Source organism: Tetrahymena thermophila (assembly GCF_000189635.1).
Source record: "Tetrahymena thermophila SB210 genomic scaffold scf_8254362, whole genome shotgun sequence".
Taxonomy (NCBI): domain Eukaryota; phylum Ciliophora; class Oligohymenophorea; order Hymenostomatida; family Tetrahymenidae; genus Tetrahymena; species Tetrahymena thermophila.
Genome location: NW_002476146.1, coordinates 95,180 through 115,128, shown reverse-complemented (window position 1 = coordinate 115,128; position 19,949 = coordinate 95,180). Strand labels below are relative to the sequence as shown.

At 24.2% G+C, this 19,949-nt stretch overlaps 7 protein-coding genes across 7 annotated transcripts; 5 read left to right on the top strand and 2 right to left on the bottom strand. All coding sequences in view use genetic code 6, as the record gives it.

Moving 5' to 3' along the window:
• Positions 1–458: 458 nt before the first annotated feature.
• On the top strand, positions 459–3,113 carry TTHERM_00723240 (hypothetical protein; the record flags this gene model as incomplete). The annotated part of the gene is made up of 1 exon (XM_001031802.1): positions 459–3,113. One exon carries the CDS (start codon positions 459–461, stop codon positions 3,111–3,113), a length of 2,655 nt encoding a protein of 884 aa, XP_001031802.1.
• A 680-nt stretch (positions 3,114–3,793) lies between these two features.
• On the bottom strand, positions 3,794–8,475 carry TTHERM_00723230 (hypothetical protein; the record flags this gene model as incomplete). The annotated part of the gene is made up of 3 exons (XM_001031801.1): positions 3,794–5,689; positions 5,873–7,427; positions 7,535–8,475. The coding sequence occupies 3 exons, from the start codon at positions 8,473–8,475 to the stop codon at positions 3,794–3,796; spliced, it is 4,392 nt and encodes a 1,463-aa protein (XP_001031801.1).
• A 222-nt stretch (positions 8,476–8,697) lies between these two features.
• On the top strand, positions 8,698–13,150 carry TTHERM_00723220 (ion channel protein; the record flags this gene model as incomplete). The annotated part of the gene is made up of 13 exons (XM_001031800.3): positions 8,698–8,741; positions 8,924–9,251; positions 9,383–9,896; positions 9,953–10,203; positions 10,271–10,450; positions 10,513–10,610; positions 10,666–11,040; positions 11,094–11,199; positions 11,254–11,301; positions 11,355–11,702; positions 11,756–12,334; positions 12,388–12,598; positions 12,774–13,150. 13 exons carry the CDS (start codon positions 8,698–8,700, stop codon positions 13,148–13,150), a joined length of 3,459 nt encoding a protein of 1,152 aa, XP_001031800.2.
• A 101-nt stretch (positions 13,151–13,251) lies between these two features.
• On the top strand, positions 13,252–14,181 carry TTHERM_000723219 (hypothetical protein). The gene is made up of 2 exons (XM_012800329.1): positions 13,252–13,721; positions 13,798–14,181. The coding sequence occupies exons 1-2, from the start codon at positions 13,364–13,366 to the stop codon at positions 14,076–14,078; spliced, it is 639 nt and encodes a 212-aa protein (XP_012655783.1). The 5' UTR covers positions 13,252–13,363; the 3' UTR covers positions 14,079–14,181.
• A 133-nt stretch (positions 14,182–14,314) lies between these two features.
• On the top strand, positions 14,315–15,209 carry TTHERM_000723218 (transmembrane protein, putative; the record flags this gene model as incomplete). Its single annotated transcript, XM_012800328.1, has 3 exons — positions 14,315–14,804; positions 14,894–14,975; positions 15,128–15,209. Exons 1-3 carry the CDS (start codon positions 14,576–14,578, stop codon positions 15,207–15,209), a joined length of 393 nt encoding a protein of 130 aa, XP_012655782.1. The 5' UTR covers positions 14,315–14,575.
• A 1,135-nt stretch (positions 15,210–16,344) lies between these two features.
• TTHERM_00723210 (transmembrane protein, putative) lies at positions 16,345–17,196 on the top strand (the record flags this gene model as incomplete). The annotated part of the gene is made up of 1 exon (XM_001031799.3): positions 16,345–17,196. One exon carries the CDS (start codon positions 16,345–16,347, stop codon positions 17,194–17,196), a length of 852 nt encoding a protein of 283 aa, XP_001031799.1.
• Positions 17,197–18,151: 955 nt separating this feature from the next.
• TTHERM_00723200 (chromosome condensation regulator RCC1 repeat protein) lies at positions 18,152–19,851 on the bottom strand (the record flags this gene model as incomplete). Its single annotated transcript, XM_001031798.1, has 6 exons — positions 18,152–18,313; positions 18,369–18,537; positions 18,605–18,772; positions 18,838–18,989; positions 19,041–19,420; positions 19,551–19,851. The coding sequence occupies 6 exons, from the start codon at positions 19,849–19,851 to the stop codon at positions 18,152–18,154; spliced, it is 1,332 nt and encodes a 443-aa protein (XP_001031798.1).
• Between the last annotated feature and the right edge of the window lie 98 nt (positions 19,852–19,949).

The following is a 19,949-nucleotide window of genomic DNA, read 5'->3' as shown; positions in this document are numbered from 1 at the left end:
TTTTAGAATAAAATAACATTTTAATTATTTACAAATTATATAAACATTTTTATTTTTCTAGAAATATTTAAGATGAGTATAAAACATTTTTAAATTATATCAGATAACAAAGAAATCTTTAGTTTATTGTTTTTTATATTTTGAAAATAAAATTTCAAACTAAAAATTTATAAAATTAATGGTAAGATTAATTAATTTATCATTTTCTGCATTATGTTTTGTATGAGTTAATATTATTCCAGTTAAAAATAAAAATTAAGAAAATCAGATGAAATTTGCTTGGGAATTTATCTTTAATCAAAATATAGTCTTAAAAAAGATTGCCCAGTCATTTGATAAATCAATAAATATATCGCTATTTATCTTATTAACATATTCAACAGCTACATAGAATCAATCAGATAGTTAAAAAATATAGCTAATAATTAATTAATAATAAAATACTTAAAATTTTATAAATGCTTAAAAATATATAGGATAATAATACAATGATATCTCCTTAACCGCTTCTGACAAAAAATCAATTATACACTAATTCTTCAAACAGCAACTTAACCTCTAATTCAAATAGCGAGCCTTCGTTTTTTAACACTTCTAAATAAACGACTTAGTCTTATTAGCAAGTTGGCTCTCAACAGAAAAATTATGAAAAACCATCAATATTGATTGCTTCAGAAGTTAATTCTTAGCAAGCTATTGGAGCTATTTTGGACCTTAAGTAAAGTGCTAAAAGCATTGGTGACACATTGATTTATATTTTTTCATAATTTATTGATCATATTTCTAGCACAGGGACGAGTGTGGATTTTGATTTCATCAAATCCTAATGGAATATGTTAAAAACACATTTACAGCCTTTTAATCAGCAAAAAATTACTGAATATTTCAAGCAGACAAACAATAGCAGCAGAAATCAATCTTATCACAGCAGCTACAGAAATCTATCTGAATAGGTTAGCAATATTGATAGCAATTTGAATCTTATGAATTATAATAATGACACTTCGTTAGATACAGCTATACCTCCAAAGTCTATGCCTACTTCTACCAGAAATAAGCAATAGTCTGCTAACACTTAAAATCCTCAAGAAAATGTCAGCAATCCTAATGAAATGGCTAAAGCTTTTATAACAGTTCAAAATACTAATACTTCTCATAAACCAAATTTATTTTTGAACAATTGTTAGAGTCCATCTGCTCCTTCTTTAATCCCTCAAACAATTTCTTCTCACACTCCACCTCCAGTTAACACCAGCTAGTATTAGATTTAATCATAAAACTGCGTCAAAAGTGTTAGCTCTCAACCACTAATTAGCAATCTTTTGCAATACAACTAAGGTTGCAGAGATGATGCTATTTCACCTTCATACACAATAACAAGTGTTTCTAGATGTAACAGCTTCACCACTACTAATTATCCATAAGTATCTAACTTCGAAATAAGCACTGCATTTAATAATATTAATTAAAACAACGATACCAACACCTGCACATCTATATAAAATAACTAGTTTTAGAATGAAGTTAAAAAAGAAAATATGCAAGGATAACCATTACTCTAGTAGTAAACTATTTCAATTACCTCAAGAAGTAAAAAGGATGGTAATTGGTCTCAGTATAAAGCTGTCCCTATTTCAACTTTTAAATTAGATGTACCAAGAATGAACAAACACATGCATTAAAACTCTTAGAATAATAGCTAAGGTATCTAATCATAAACAAGTATAGTGTGTAATGAAAATGAACTGCAATAGTAAGTATCTGACTTATCATAAACTCCTGTAACACAAAATTAGCCAAATTCTACTTTCAAACGTGGTAATTCTTAGTATGAAAAAAGAATGTAGTCTTCATAAACAAATTTCTAACAACATCACACTTTCTTGTAGCAATAAAGAGAGTCTCTTGCTAGATAAACATCACAATCATAAGAGAAATCCAGTATTACTAAGTTGATGTATGATAGCAAATCTTAAACGTTAGTGTAGGTCAATAGCAGTGATTCACATAGATAAAATTTATAAATAAATGAATTCAATTAATAAAAGGTTTAAAATAATAATTAGATTTCTCCAAAGCAAATTAAAAAATAATAATTGTAATAATTATCCTAATAATCTTTGACAAGTAATCAGAATTTAAATAGTAATTTTAGCTCAATTAATTTTTTGACTAACCCCATCAATCAGAGTTAACAAAATTAAGGAATTTCAGTTCACTCTTCTTCTAGCTTATCTTAAAAGGCATTTAATTAAATTTTATAGCAGTAACAAATATCAGCAATAACTAGCAGTACTCATTAAAATATTTAGAATAAACCTTTATAAGGTATTACTTTATTAGCTAATAATTCACTCAATTAACAGTTATAATCATCACAAAGAGCACAATTAAACTAATCAAATAGTAAAACAATAGTTAATAATTCCTAAAATACCTATACTAATTTGCATTCAAGTTAAGAAGAATCTACTAAAGAGAATGACAGATATGCCTATTATGTATCTAAGGAAAACGAAATATCTAAAGAAAATTTAGACAACAAATTTTTTGAATCTACAAAAATTAATTAATCTGCAGGAAAAGTCTATTAAAAGTCATCTTAAAGCAAAGTAATTAACTTAAATTCCTACTAAGTACCTTCCTAATATGGCTAAAAATAAAATTTTGAAAATTGCATCTCTCCTATTAAAGGATAATAATAATCAAAGTCATTTAACACTAAGCATTTATTCTAAAGTCCAACAATCAGTATACAAAGTTTGAATGGTAGAGGAGTTAATGCTGATTCTAATTATGGGAAAACCTCTTATAGAATGAAAACTGAATCAGACGCAAAAGTAAAAAGTGGAAGCACTACTGAATAAATACTATCAACCTAGGCAACAAACGATAGAATATAAGATTTGAATAATCTAACAGGTGTATAGAGTTAAAGATCTAACATAAAATATACTTTAAGCAGCCAGACAAGCATTCCTTCATCAACCTAAATACCAGGATAATAAGAAGTTGTAAACTTTTAAGCAAATTAGCTTAAATCAAAAATCCTAAACTTGATTTCTGTTTATTAAGAAAATAATTAAATTATTAACTCTCTCTCATTCAAATGAGACAAATAAAAAAATAAAAAATTTGTAAAAATTAAAATTGATTTAGAGAAATTATTTATAAAAAGTAATTTACGTAGAATATACATTAATACATACATACTAAAATATTATTACTAAAAATAAAATCTATTATTTACATTCAATAAATAAATGAGTATAATTAAATGTTAAATCTTTTTATTTTGTATAAAATTAAGCTAATAAATCACAATTACATTCAACATAGTTAGTGTTTTTTTTAATTTAATTTTAATTTCATGCATTTTTTAAACATAATTTTCATATTTTCATCTAAAAAAATTATTTTCAATTTAAATTTTAATAAGTTTAATTTTAAAAAACCATTTTTTTTAAGCTTAGCTTGATATAAAGTGTCTTCTTTATCAGTTATTTTATGCTTTATTAAAATTACTCTATTATTTATCTTATTTGGAGTAATTCAGATATAGAAAATGTGAAAAAATTAGTAAGTTATTTAATTAATAATACCATAATTACTTTAATCTAAACCGAATTGCTAAAATCTAACATTAGGGTACTTCATTTATTTTTTGAAACTGCTTAAAATAGAGCACCATCTTAAATTAGAAACACTTTAAATTAAAGTAATTACAGTAGCTATTTACAAATATTATTTTTAAATTAGTTTAAAGCTTTATAAATATTTTAGATACTATCATTCAATTGTTTGAAATAGTCTTGTATAATTTGTTTAAAGGAACTTGCTTTTGTTTAAAACTATGTTTAGTAAAAGATGTTTATGGGAGAGCATTTCCACTATTTGATGAAAGCACGTCATTAATTTATATCTAATCTAAATACTTGTTTGTGCAGCTTTCTAAATATAAATTATTCTATTATCCTGATATAAGACTTGCATTTGTTGATGAGTTTACATGAATATTTTAGTTGGTATTTTTAGAAAGCGAAAAAAATTTATCAAAGTATTTTAAATTAGCTGTTGTTGAAGGTAAATCAATACTTTAGTTTAAATATTTCCTTTTCATTTGCTTTGAAAAACTAACTTCCAAATCAAGTGTTGATCTTTCTAGAGACTTAGATTAGCTGGCATCGTTTTCTATAGGTTTATATTATGCTGTAATCGCTGTAGAGCATCTATTTATATTGATTGAATCAGATTATAATGATAAATTTATTTTTTTATTTGAGTAATTATCAATGCTGGAGCTTTATTGATGATATTGAGCATCAATAGAAGTGTAATTACTGTTTTATGATTTTATTTTCCTATTAAATTACTGTACAATTCCTGTTTTTTAATTATTGACAGGGTATTGAAATGTATTAGCTTAATTCTAGGATTATGAAGAGGAAGATTTAGGAGGGAAAATCTAATTAGAATTTTTAAAACCTTCTATATTTTTTTTTATCATAGATCTATTTGACTCAATAACATATTGGATTTATGAATTGTCTACCTTTTTCATATTTATTCCTTTTACTATTAACTTTTTTTTTTTTCTGAAAGGAGTCTTATCTGACTCTTGAGTATCTTCTTGAATCACGTTCATTTGCTTTTCATTTCTATCATTCTTACTGCCAACTTCTGGAGTTCTTTTGTTAGCTTCGCAACTGAAAGACACAGGTAAATCACTGTCTAAAAAATCACCTAAAAGTTATTCAGGTTAAGAATTGTTTCTGATAATTCTTTAATTTTCTTCCTTGTTAACTATAATTGGTGAAATACTTGTTTTAATATCTCTTCTTTATATTTTGATAGCATCAACTATAGATTCTTAAGATTGATTGATATCAAGTGAATTCTTTTTATATCTCCTATTTTAAGTTTTAGATAAAATGATATTTATTAATGGCTAATTTAAGCTATAATTTTCTTTTCCATTCTAATTAAGGTATTTTGGAGGTAAATTTATCAGGCCAGGTCTATTTTCAATTTAGTTGTCAATATCTTCATAGCTATTTTGTATTGATTAAGCATTATTATTTGAAGAATTCTTTTTATGTAAATACAATTCCTCATTTTATACCTTACGATCAGACTCCAATTTCCTTTCTTCATCGATTTTGCAAGAACTATCTTCTAAAATATTTTATAATGACGATTAAACAAACTTATTCTAAAAAGTGCTTTTCATTTAAGAATCTAAATCTATAGATTAAGAGTTTTACTAATCAAAGCTAATTAATTGTTTATTAAATTAAGTTGATTTTTCACTATCAACAAAAGATTTTAAGTTATTTACAGGAGCATACACCCCTACAATCGGATTAGACTTAAATACTTTATTGTAATTTACTTCTCTGTTTTAAATATCCAAAACAAGATCTTTATTTTGTTTTTAAATTTATAAAATTTTTTTATTTAATTTATCTATAAGCTCAATATCTTCAAATCTTGAAGGTCTTGACTCATATTCCAACTCTAATTTCTAATATTAAGCATTCAAATCATTATATTTTTTATTAAACAAATCTTATAAAGTTTAAATCTCCAACATCATTTTTTTCAAGTAATCTTCTTATTCTCTTAATAGGCTTTCTCTTTCTTAATTGCATTTTTCTTAAAAATTAACCATCTTTAATTCCATTTCTCTCTTTTTTAAAAAAAATAAATTAAAAATAATAATACCAAACATCCTCATTTTTTAAATGAAACCTAGAAAAAAATTATTAGAAATTTAAAAATTTTTATTATTTATTTCTGAAACAGATAAATCAAGCAATTTGCATTTTTTTTAATGAGGATTTATATTTAATATTAAAAAATAAAATATTACTTATTTTTCTTAAATGTAGAGTTCTTAAATTAGATCTGAATCGGTTTATGAAATCTTAGAGTTTAATATAATAGCTTGCTCAGTTTGACAAGTTTGAACGTAAGTATTAATTTGTTTACTATTCTTTTTATTTAATTTTTCTTAGATATCTTTGAGATCTTTTTAATTTGCTTGTAATGATTGTTCATATTTAGATTTTAAATTTTACTAAACTAAAAGAGACTCGGTTTAAATTAAATGTTACTTATGCTTTTCATTTTTTATAACTTGCTCTAGCTCAAATACTTTTTTTTCGAAATCTTCTTTCTAGTTTTTAAAGAGTCTTTCGAAGTGTATTTTATTTAATTCTTTAAAATTATCTAATTCCACTTTCATTTCCTATTTTTCTTTTTCTAATAATTTTATTTAATTGATAAACTTCTCATTTTTGTCCTTCCTTACATTATTTTTAATTTGATTAATTTCTTGTTTATTCCTTTCTTCAAGCTCAGTCATTTACTTTTTATATTTTTCTATGATATTTTGGGTGTTTTATTTCTCACTTGCTACTTATGTATTCAAGGAGGTAATTTATTCTTCTAAAGCTTACATTTTCAAAATAATTTATTCCTCCTTTTATAAAAACTCTTAATTCTTTTAGCAATTTATTTATTTTATTTCTTGTGCCTATTTTTTTTCAGTTTCATGTATGAATTTTTCTAAGTCAAATTCTGTTTATATTTCAGCTTCGGTAGTAACTTTTTCATATTTATTTACAAATTCAGCAATTTTTTCATAATATTTTTGTTTTTCTAAAGCCAAAATATTTTAAATCTATTCTTGAAAATCTGCATCTCTTTTATTTATTAAAGCTTGTTTTTCTTCTATGTTTTGATAGATAATTTAATCTTGTTTTTAAATCGTATCATTCAATTGTGTTATTTCTATTTGCAAGGATGCTAATTTATTCCTAAAATTATCATTTTCTTGCTATACAGCTTCTAATTACTAAATTGATCTAGTATTAGTAGTATTTGTTTCATTTATCAGATCATTCTATTAATATAACTACAAGTTGAGCTGTGATATTTTACTTAATAATTCATCTACATAGTTTTTGTGATCTGATTCTATTTGCATAATCTAATTACACTTTTATTTTACTGTTTCTTCTTCATGTTTTAATAAACTCTCTAGTGAGTTTATCTAAGTATTTAAGTTAAATATTTTTTAAAGGTGATCTTATTTTAATTTCCCAAGTTAGTTTTCGTAATCATATTTTACTTCCATAATTTTCTTGTATTACTGTTCTTAAATTAATTTTACATCTTTTTCAAATTTTTGTTATTACATTTCATAGCCTTCTTCATATTCTTTATTCAATTATTTAATTTTTTATTATAATAAGATATGATCTTCACTTAAATCTTTATATTTATTCTTTAGCTAGAAATAATCATTTTCATTTTTAGTCAGGCTTTCTTAAAATATAAGTCTCTTTTCTTCTATTGCTGCAATATCTTTTTAATACCTCTACTCTAATCTTTCTATTTCTTTATCTTTGCTTTAAACTAAACTTTACAAAATATAATAAAATTTCTTAGTTTTATCTAAAAATTATTATTTATAAGTCAAAATAATCTATATTAGAAATAAAATAAATTTTTAATTATAAATAAATACTTTTATTTGGTTTAAATTTCGATTTTTAACTAATTTTTTAATAATTCTATTTCTCTAATGCAACTTTAATTTATTTCTTCAAGTTCTTTTAAAGTTTTTTAGTTAGTTATTTTTTCAGTTTCTAAAGTATTTTTAAGTTCTGTAATTTTATCTTCTTTCCCTATTAATTCTATTTTTAAGCAAGCTGATATATTTCCTAGGTCACTAGCGTTTTTCTATAAATTTTTTTTTCTATCTAACTCTGATTGAAAAATAGTATTTTTTTGCTAATAATTTGAGTTCAAAGCAATAAGATTTATTTTTTCTAATTCAAGATTTTAAACAATTTGCTTAAGCCTATTATTTTCAACTAGAATTTAATTTGAATACTGCTTTTATTTTTGCAACTGAGAACGACTAGAATAAGTCAAATTTTTAACTGTACTCTCTAACTAGTTATTTTCTTCTTTTAAAAATTTAATTATATCAGATTATTCCTTCTTATCACTGAGATAGTCTTTAACTTTGTCTTGATACTCAAACATAAGTTTAATTACTTCATCTGAATAACTATTCTGATTTTTTTTAAATAGATCTAAAAGTGGTTCAATTACTTTTTAAAAGCTTTCAAATTTTTCTTGAAAAAATCTCAGCTTTTGATTATAATGTTTAATTTTCTTTTCATATTCCTCTTTTAAGATAGACTGATAGGTTTTTATCTGTGATTACTCATACTTTTAGTGAAACATATCCATAAATTATTTCTTAAGCTATTGATTAAATCTTTCCATATCTAAAGAATATAATTCGAATTATTCATCGTAATGCTCACTGAGACATCTAATTTAAAAGGAAAATTCTTCTCTCATTTCCTTCTTTTATATTTCAAATAAGTCTAATCTTTCTTCAAGGGATTTAGGATTATAATTTATAGTATCATTTGTTGTTTGGCTTTTTTTCATATCAGAAATTTAAATTAATTAAAAAAAATAAATTCAATTATGAATAACATAAAATTGTTAGCATATACTGTTAAATAAATTAGTAGTAATCTTAGCCTATAATTCAAATATTAGAAACAAATTATTACAACTAAAAATTAATTAATTCTAATAAAGTAAATAAAAATCTATATAGATCTAATTTAGCTCTTTCAAAAAAAATTTGTATTCATCTTTAGTCAAATGGAAAAAGGTAATGAGGCTACTCTCGATCCTCACTATTTGCAGTAATTTTTTTATTTGTTTTAAAACTTAAAGATTTGATGATTGTAAATATTTTGATATTAGAAATCACAAAATCTTATAATTTTAGATTTTTATAGTAGTACTTGGTTGCTTACTTGTTTGCTTGCTTGCTAATTGATTGATTGATTGCCAGCTTGATTAATAAATATTTTTATTTCAAAAGGTAAAAATTATTAACTTAGTTAGGATCTATGAATAATATATAGAGATCTTAGGGAGAAAAAGGTGGAAGGATAAAGCTTCACGATTAAAATAAGATTTAAATTTATCAAGCTTCTATCTAGTAAGGAGGAAGCCACCTTACGGATTAAGTTCCTTATTATAAATCGACTCATAGCCAATATCTCCAAAAAGTATAGAACTAATAGAAATTGTCAATAAAAATTCTAACATTTTTGAAGTCAAAAATAGCATACATTCTTCTCTCTCTTTCATATAATGGATTAGCAGTTTTATTATTTATAGTGAATTCTTATTTAATAGCCAGTGAGGTAAATTCATCTTTTAATTGGCATTTAAGGATTAGTTTTTCCACTTTTTATTGGTTATTTATATTAATTCATAATGAAAATATTTTTCCATCTACTAAAATATTTTTTAATGCAAAATAATTAAAAAACAGATTAATGTTGCTACTTCGTATCGCATAATAATAAAATCAATTCTTCTCACTTGCTTTACTTTGGAATATATAGAGCATTTGTTTAATTCATCAAACAAATTGTAGGAATTTTAGAAATTTACTATGATGTTAGATTTAACTACAATTGTGATTTTATCACACGATTTATATGGAAATTTGATGAAAAAAAATAATTTGCTAGAAGATAAATTTGTATGGGCTTTGCTTTGTTTGAAGTTTTTGAAGGTCAAAACCTTAATTTAGCAACTTGTTTTCAAAACTCATATATAACCTAATCCAGATAAAATGCCTAAAATACTTCCATAACATGAATAGCTCAAACAAGCAATATTTGCTACTGTTATTAATATCTTTGCACTGTGTCTTATTAACACTTCTGTTATTCTGTTTGTTGATGAAGCCTCAGGAGGAGAGCTGATTCAGCCCTTCCACAATCACAATTTAAGATTTCATAATGCACTTTACTTCTAAATTATAACTATGACAACAATTGGTAAAAAAATAACAATAAATTTTTATAATATTAACTTTTCAAAATATATTTTAAAGGATACGGAGATGTCACTCCAATTTAGACTTCTGGAAGAATAATTACCACAATATTTATATTAATTTGTGCTGTTTTATTCACTAAATGGCTGGGGAAAATCCTAAGCTTAGTTGCTAAGCAAGATAAAACAGAATCTTTGCTCAAAAATAAGTCTTTTGATAATATCGTAATCATAGGAAATATTTTTTCAAGCTCAAACCATATAGAAAAGTTCTTAAAAAATCACTACTCCAAAATTTATGCTGAAAAAGTAATGTTTTTAGATAGAATTAAAAAAGAGAGAAAAAACTAATTTTATTAATAAAAATAACAAATAGAAAAGTAAATTCAACAAAAAGATTGTATTTGTGTCAACCACACCACCAAAGCATGACCCTAATTCATATATAAAATTCGAAAGCTTAAAAATTAGCTACAAAATACACAAAATTAGATACATCATTGTTTAATCTTTGGAAAATAATTTGTAATGGATAAAAAAAGCTGGACTTAGTACAGTAATTATAAATTTAATTTTGTTGAAGGATTTCGAAATATTTAATTATAAAAATAAATTAAGGCAAGCTGTTTAATGTGCTTTAACTATGAAGACAAAGAAAGTGATGCTTAAAATTCAGAGAGAAATATGATTTTTTCTCTAAGCTTAATAAAAAAATAGTAAATTAAAATTAAGACTATCTAAATAATATGAATTTATTTTTAAAATAAATAGATTTCCTGATCTCAAAATTTATGTTTATTTTACTACAGATTTAATTCTAAATGAAACAAAGTTACTTGACTCCTCTAAAAATTTTATATAAAGAATTAACTGCAGAAAAAAATACATGAATTACTGTTTAACATAATCAATAGAAAATGATGGTGTAGGCTCATTACTTTAAATGCTCTTGTTTAACAAAGATAAAATTAATTAGTATTCTCTTAACTTTTTTGAGGGATTAGGAGAAGATTAAGAGATTCAGCCTGTTATTAAAAATACTTTAATAGATTATTATTAAGGCTCAAAGAACTAATTTTACTGTTTTCCTTTCCCTCCATTTTTGATTGGTGAGAGTTTTGTGAACGTAGCCAAGTTCTTATACCTGTAAAATATTAAATTAATATTTAAAACTTAAATTAATATTAAAAAATGAAAAGATTTTAATACACAAACTCTTAATCAAACGAACAAAACCAAAATAATCACACTGGTCAAAATGAAATCAGAATAATTCTATTGGGAGTGAAGTCAAAATAGTCAAAGGTAAATTAATTAATGTAATAAATATCTATAATAATTTTCTATGAATATATGAAGAAAGTTTATCCGAATCCTGGCCACTATAGGATTAAAGAAGGAGATAAGGTAAAAAAAATAATTTTATTATTTATCTTATAAAATTCTTTTATAAATAAAAGGGGCTATTTATAGCACAAAATGAAGCATCTGTTAATTTCTTCAAGAATTTAAATATTTAGGCAAAATAATTTTTTGACTAAAACTTTGAATAGCCTTCATTATAAATTACTATTGCTAACGAGATTTTAAACGAAATGATACATGCTCAAATAACTTAGGCTAGAAGTACTGATGTTGACTAAGATACAACATATGTTAATTTGTATGATAACCCTAGAATTTTAAATCTTACAAATCATGTGATACTGGCTGGAGTCACTGAAGAAGATATTATTGATATTTATTATAATATTCGTAAAGCAAATTAAAATAGAGTACTTGTATTCCTCTAAGAAGAACCTTTCCATGTAATACAAAATTTTTCTATTTAAAAATTTCATTATTCATTTTCATATTAAAGTCAATGCCAACAAGACTTAAGGACCAAAGAAATTTATTCTTTATTTAATGCAGCTTGAAGCTAGAGCAACACCTAAGAATGCTTAATATTTAATCTTCAGAAAAGGTTGTTATCCGTTTAACTTCTGACTTAACAAATCTTGATGATATTAAGCTATTTAAATTTTATAGATTAGTTTAAGAATTTTATCCTAGTTAAAAGATTTTACTTACATTAAATGATGAAAAGTATTTGGATATATTAGACAGAAGACCATTTTAATAAAAGCTAACATGGATGTATTGGCCATAAATAACAAGTGGCAATACCATATTAGAACCTATTCTCTTCCATTCTATGAACACGTTGATATATTATGAAAAATCAGTTTCTAGTTTGATAATGTAAATAGCAAGTATATCTGTTAGATCTAATCAGAATAATTAAGAACAAAACTCAAATTTATCAGCACTAAATGAAAATGTAGCCAACAAATAATTTGAACCTTAATCAGCCATGCCATCTTAATCCTTCCTTGGAGGAAACGAGAAATACAAAGGAGGACTCTATACTTTCACCATTACAAAAAGGTGTGCAAAAGTAAAAAAAAATTTATTCTAAACACTTTTATAAATTGAATATAAATAATCTAGGAGATTAAGTATTTTGGTGATTTGCAATACCACTTTTTAAACAGAAAAAGACCTTTTATTGCATTGTGTATTTAGAAGAAGGCTTAATAAATCTAGTAGCCAAGTCTCTAATAAATGTATGATATTCACTAAGAAGATGAAGATAATATCTCAGAAAAAGATAATCAGAAACAAAAATTAGATCAATAGAATGATAATTTCTATTTTGAACGTAAATAAATTTGAATTTTATTCATTTTATTAACTTTTAAGTCAATTAATTATTCCTTTTAAAGAATCAAAATTAGTTTGTTTTTATAAAAATAATAAACTTGTTTAAAAGATTGAAAAATAATTATTTTAATTAAAAAAATGTTATTTTTTAACAAATTAAATAAATAAAAAAGACCAAAATAAAAAGATCAAGGGACATCTCTTGTAAGAATAAGTTGACATTCTTAAGCTTAATGCAGACTGTTTATTGCTAAATCCTCCACCATTTTATACTTAGCTAAATGAAGGAGACAAAGTTATTGCTTTGGGTATAATAGATGGCTTAGAAGATAGAAATATAAACTTAAATGCTAATTAAGAAGAAGAATAAAAGGATCAAAATGAAATAATTCAAGCGAATTAATAACCTTAATAAGAATTAAAAATGTGCAAAAAGATTACTGAGGAGTATACACCAGAGCTGTTCTAGTAGCAATTGGCTTTAACTTAAGATCTAATAAATGTTTATCAATCTTACAATTAGATGCTAAATACTATTTCTAATTGCTGATTTATTTTAATTTGTATGTGTTTTAGTACTTAATTTTTAATTCTCAATCAATCAAACAAGATTTTAGTTTAATATTTTTAATTTGAATGATTTTTTATATTAAATTTTAAGACTATTGATAAAAGATATTCATGCAAATTAATTAAATAAATATTTTTTTCATTTACGAGAAAGATCTAAAAATAGAATTTATTAATATAAATATTTATAAACATGTGCTAAATTCTAAAAACTCAAGTTAGGGTATTGCTTAGTTCAGTGCATTAAATAATTAACAAGCTTCCTGCAACAAAATAGGATTTAAACAAATTGTAAATGCAGGAGTTAATCAAGAAATATAATCCAAATAGCAAAGATGATTTGTTGAAACTTTAGAAAGATCTTTAGTATAAAATAAACTTCTTTAAATTAGCATATCCTAATATAATTAACCAAGTAGAATAACAAAATTAAGAGTAGTCTTCTGATAAAGAAATTTCCAATAAAGAAGCAGACAAAATGCTTCATAATTCAGAAATTGAAAATTTAATTGAATAAACTGATGAAGAAAAAAATCAAAAAATAGGAGCAGGTATTTATTTTTTTATTTTTGTTGTCTTTTAAATGCTCTTAATATTTAGCAATTACTTTTTAAAAATTATACTTAGGTACATATATCATGAAAGATGGTAAATTAGTTAAAGGAGAAGCAATAAAAAGGGAATTTGTTGATTGGTCGAACTGGTTTGCAGCAAATGTCGATCCCGAAGATTTAAAAAGACACAAAGAGTTGATGGACAGACAACACTTTGGCGGGCCTGTATGGTAAGGTAAAGGTCGTCCTAAAAGTATTATTGAGGAAGAGAATTTATATGCACCTGGTGAGAGAGAAATGAACCCTTACCTAAAGAATGACAAAGAACCAGTATTTGAGAAAGTAAAGCGTTGAGTTAGCATCAGAAATAGTAGAATATAACTAAATATTAAATTATCTATATTGTACATGTTTTTATATTTGCTTATCAATTATTTGAAAGTGTTAATTCTACCTAGTTATTTTCATAAAATTAAAATTTAAAATCTATTGAATGCTTCTAATGTCAAATATTGCAGTAGAGAAAATTAAAATATTTCTAAGTGATCATATTGAATGGATTAAATAATAGATTTTATGAGATATGTTTATTTATTTATATAAATAATATTAAGAAACAACAAGGTGATGGAAAAGATATTGTTTACAATGAAAATAATAAAATTCATAAAGAAAGAGAGACAAGTAAGATACTGCAACAAACAAACAGAAGAAAAGAATTAAATAAATAAATTGCACTCACTCACTAACTAATTACTTAATAGAGAATATTGAAAATAAAAGGAAACATTAATGATAATTTATTAATAAATCAAAAAATTAAACAAGGGAAAGAGAAAAATAAAGGAAGAATGATTTGGAAATATTTGTAAAGAACCAACAGAGGCAATATTATTTAAGCTGGTTTATAACATAGAAAGTTTGAAAATTTGCCTTTCAAGCAAAATTTCGATAATCTTACCAAGGCTTACGATTTGAGAATGTGGTATATTAGCAATTCTCCTCATGAAGCCAAGAACCTTGAATACGTAAACGAATTAGAAGCTCTCCACAACGAACTTAATTACCAAAATTCTCGCTGTAATTAATTCATTTATTAATTAGCATAAAATTAGATCGAAAAAAACATCTTTAGGAATTAAGCAATAGCAATTATTTTTATAAAATAGAATTCTTATTTAGAACCGTTTCCTTCTTACTCGGTTGGGCTCTCTTCTACCAATTTTACGAATTACCTAAGACTTACGACTGGTAAAATATATTTTATTAATCTTAAACTTTTTTGTACAAAAGATAGCAGCACAATTTAAAATATTATAAAATAAGCAAGCAAAATTAGCTATAATAAATTGCAAAGCTATATAAGAAAATGTTTTAATTCACATGTTTTATTTAATAAATAGGTAAGATACCTAAGAACCAAAGCATTAGGTCCCTGCTTATGGTGATTTAGAAGAAGGTGGTGATGAAGGTGGTGACGATTGATTTATTTATATAATAATATCCAATATTAAATAAATACAAATTAACACTTTCAAAAGTATACACAAAAGATAGCAAATAAATAAATAAATGCTTCTTTGTAATAAAATCTTTAGCAAGTACGTATGGGTGTTTTATATCAAATTAAATGTCTATACGCTTCCAACCAAAAATCAAAAACAATTCAATCATTTATTTGCTCTCACATGTAGGATTTGTTCTTTTAAAATGCAATAATTACACATTTATCTTTCATAAAATGTTTATTTTTAATGTCTTCTTCTTTTTAAAATAAAACTTTAATTAATTATTTAGAGGCAAACAAAGATACATTTTATATTCTAAATAATGCCTTCAGGCTTTGATTTTAAAAAGATAATTTTCAAGAACTAAATTCAATTAAATTACATGATTTTTTAATTTATTCAATTACAATGTTTTTTCTATTTTTAAAAAATGTATTTTCAAATAAAATATTTTTATCAAAAATTTAAAATAACAAAAATATACTCAAACAATTTGAATTATTTATAAAAAGCACTTTCTTGGAATTTTTATACAATTCAAAATAATATTTTTTATTGAGCAGCAATAAAATAAAATATTAAATTTCTTTCTTAAGTAAAATTTATGCTTATAATATTTAATAAAATTTAGTTTAGAAAAAATAAATGAAATCATCACAAAAATATTATTTTATATTTTTATTTAATATACATTTATAAAAAAGGAGTATCTAACTATTATTATATTTTGGTGCAGTTAAAGTATTAAGATATATTACAATGTTCAATAAAAATAAAATAAAAATAAAAACTATTAATATTTTTAGTAGTTCATTCAATCTATAATATACATAGAATGATCTTACGATTTTTGAAAAAAAAAACGATAGATAGATAGATAAGGCACTGAAAGAAAACAAGCTAACAAGCATGCATGCAAACAAAATTATAAGAAAAACAAGTAAATAGATAAATAAATAAATTAAGAATTTTATATATAACAACAAAATAAATAAATAAATTTTGCATTTATATTAGAAAGGAATAAAAAACAAGAATATTCAATCAATCAATTATAAAATTTATTATAACAGATTTTAGAAAGTATTTCAACAACAAAATTAGAAAGAGAAATGTCAACCTTTAATCAACCTATGTAGTTTGTACAAAGCCAATATGGAGGCGGTGGCTATTACGGAAACAGCTACCAAGCAAGTTAACCAGATAGAAACTTTTAGCAAAACAGCCCTGTCAAGAATTCCTAAATGGTTAGTGCTAAGCCATATGAGGAGGAACAATTTATTCCAAACGAACCACAAAGCAGAGTTACTTATCTCAGAAAGTTGTATCTCGCAGTATTTTTCTAGATTTTGGTAACCACCTTCTTCACCCACCAAGCAGAATATTCAGTCAATTACCGCTCATGGGTTTTAAACACCACTGGATTCACCTTCGTTTTCTGTTTAATCGTAACAATTGTTTTGAGTTTGGGTGCATTCTTGTAAAAATCTTAACTTTCACGCCCAATTGTTAACTACGTATCCTATATTTTATACACTCTTGCTTTTGGTGTTCTTTTCTCTTATTTTGATGCTAAATATTCAAGCAATTTCCATCATACTTTTGTAGTATTGGCTTATTTAACTTTCGGCCTTTTCCTTCATGCTTTGCTTTGTTTTGGTATTATCACCTTCTAAAATGCTTCTATATTCATTATAGGAAGCGTTCTATTAGTCACTCTTAAAATGGAAATCTTTACTCAAATTGGAATGCAAACTATATACGTCCTTAGCACTTTAGCAATCCTTTTCGGTTATTACGTCATTTGGGAAAACGAAACTGTTATCAGTGGAGCTAAAACAGAGTGGTCACGTGAAGATCCAGTTGTTGGCTCTATTGCTTTCTTCTTAAATTTATTTACTCTTTTCCTCCGTTTAGCCAACATGATTTCCAAGATTGCTATTGTCTCCTACACAAGATCTTGATAGCTTAAGTCCACTCATATAAAATTACTTCTATTTTAAATCTCATGATAAAAGTTAGCTTATTAATATAAAAAACTTCAGGAATGTTAATTTGTTCTTGAAAAAAGAGCTGCTCTTACTTTTAGGAAGGTTTTAGTAAATATAAAATAGTTGTTTATCATTTAACAACTAAGATAAATTATAAATTACAAACAAGTAATTCACTCTAACATACAAAATCAAGCTAAGTTCATGTAAATCACAAAATTTATGTATTCGAATTTTTCGTGTTATATTTTATTGGTTTTTCAAACTCAAAATTTTTACTATAAAATAAATTGTTAATTTTGAAATTTTAAACTAATTAATTAAAATTTTCACTTTCATCTACTTTTATTGAATAGAAAGATACGTTAAGGAAATTAATAAATTTTATTGTATTATTTATAAACAATTTTATAAATAAAAAACATATTTTTATTTTATATTATTTATATACACTTTTAATTTTCTGAAAGCGTAATATAATAAATATTTAAAACTTTAGAATTTTATCAAGAAATTTAAAGTAAATAAAGCTCTTTGCAATACTAAAAAGTAATCATCCCTGTTTATTAGCAATGATTTAAATAATATTTAGATATAAACATAATTAAATTAAAGATAATGTATATATAAAAAATTTATTTTCTGATATATTTTGAAATATTAAATGAAAAATAGTGAGTGAGTATATCATCAAAATATTTATTTATAAATTTTGTGCAAAAATTAAAAAAAAATAGCTCAAGTGATTTATTGTAAGAAGTTACATCCCTTTTTATCTTTTTGATTAAATTGAAACAAAAATCTATTTGATACATATTCAATTTTAAAAAATAACCTTTGAATACTTTTTAGAATTACAAAAACAGAATTACATATTAAAATTAATTTAAAATTTATTTTAATGAAAATATCAATTAAATTTGCTATTTCATTTTTTATTTGGCTTCTAAAATTCTTAAGTTATAGCTATTGTGTGTTCTCCTCCGCAAGTAACATCAACAACTTATTTACCCTTAAAATATTGAACTAAATTTGGTGTTGATCTAATAGATGCTTCACTTGCTACGTTTTATCCAATACCCAATTAACCCTTGAAAAATAGTATAGTTATAATTATATCAAATTAAAATGATTAAATGTATTACTTCACTTCCTCTACCAAACTAATAAAGCTAATTATCTTCAGTAATGAATGCTGCATGTGAACCTCCACAAGCAATTTTAATAATTTTTTATTTAAATTCAACATGTCTTGGTGCATATAAATCGCTTTTGTTACCATGACCTAGCTATCCATCACCTCCGAAACCCCAACTGTTTATAATATTGAAAATCAATTTAATTATAAATTAATGTATTAGTTAAAAAAACATTGCTATACGTATATAATTATCCCTATTAAGTAAGAGCTGCAATGAAATTATCACCACAAGAAACATCAACAATAGAGTTTTAACTGCCAAAACCAGTAACTATGGAGGGTTTTGTTTAATATAAGCTTTAACTATTACCCAACTAACCATTTCTATTGTTTCCCCAAGTGTAAAGCCTGTTGATATAATATAATATAATTTTTTTAATTTAAATTTCTATTATAAAATGAGATGCATTTACTTTCCCTATTTTGTGATAGCTGCACAAAAGCTATAGCCAGCACTAATTTTAACAATATCATTTAAATCCTTAATGAGTTATGGAGTTGTAACACTATTTTAATCAGAAACATAACCTAATGATCCATATTAATTATATCCAAAAGTGTATACCTTTTATTAAATTAATAATTTTCTTCTATATGATTAGCTTAAAATATTTACTTTTCCATCTTCACTAAGTACGACTGTAAATTAAATTCCACAAGCAACTTATTTGGCTTTGATATTACCCAAAGACTCAATTTTTTAAGGAAGCATGCTATCTTACAAGTAATCATGAGAGAGATTGCCACGTTTAATTTTAATCTTTTATTCTTATTTTAATTCTTCTTCATGACCTAATTTGCCAAATTCTTTGTTTCCCCATGTATAAACCTCTCCATCTTCTGTCACTGCAGCCATATGGAATTATCCACAAGAAATCTACTTTATCTTTTTTCCTAATAATTTTTCAATTCTCTCTGGTTGAGTCATATTAAAGCTTAAACGATCTTCATGTCCTAGAATACCTCCTTTATTTTTACCCCAAGAGTATACTTCTCCTACATAATAAAAGTTAATTTTAAATGAAACAATAACTATTACGAGTTTAATAGTCTTTTTTGAAAAATATTTGTTGAAAAACAAGCATTTCTAACTTTTTATAAGCTTAAATGTTTTAAAATAGTGTACCATTATGTGTTAATGCCATAGATATTGATTTTCCTGCCTCTACTTTCTTGATTTTTTTATCAGTTAATACCTCTATTTCAGTAGGAGTATAGTAATTATTTTCATTTTATAATCCTAGTTATCCAAATCCTCCATAACCCCATGAATAAACTATTGTTTCAGGGTATTCATTTGCTAAAATAGATTAATAGATAAATCCTCCTGCTGTTAAACAAACTCCAGCTCCTAAAATTGCTTTTTTTTTGAATTCTCCACTTCTAAAAATGTTTTTACCTAACCCTAAAAATTATCTAAAACTCATTGTATTTTATTAAATTTATAAATATCTTTTGTTTTTAATACTTAAATTTTGACAGAATTAGATATATTTAATTGATAACTTTGTTTAATTTCAAACAC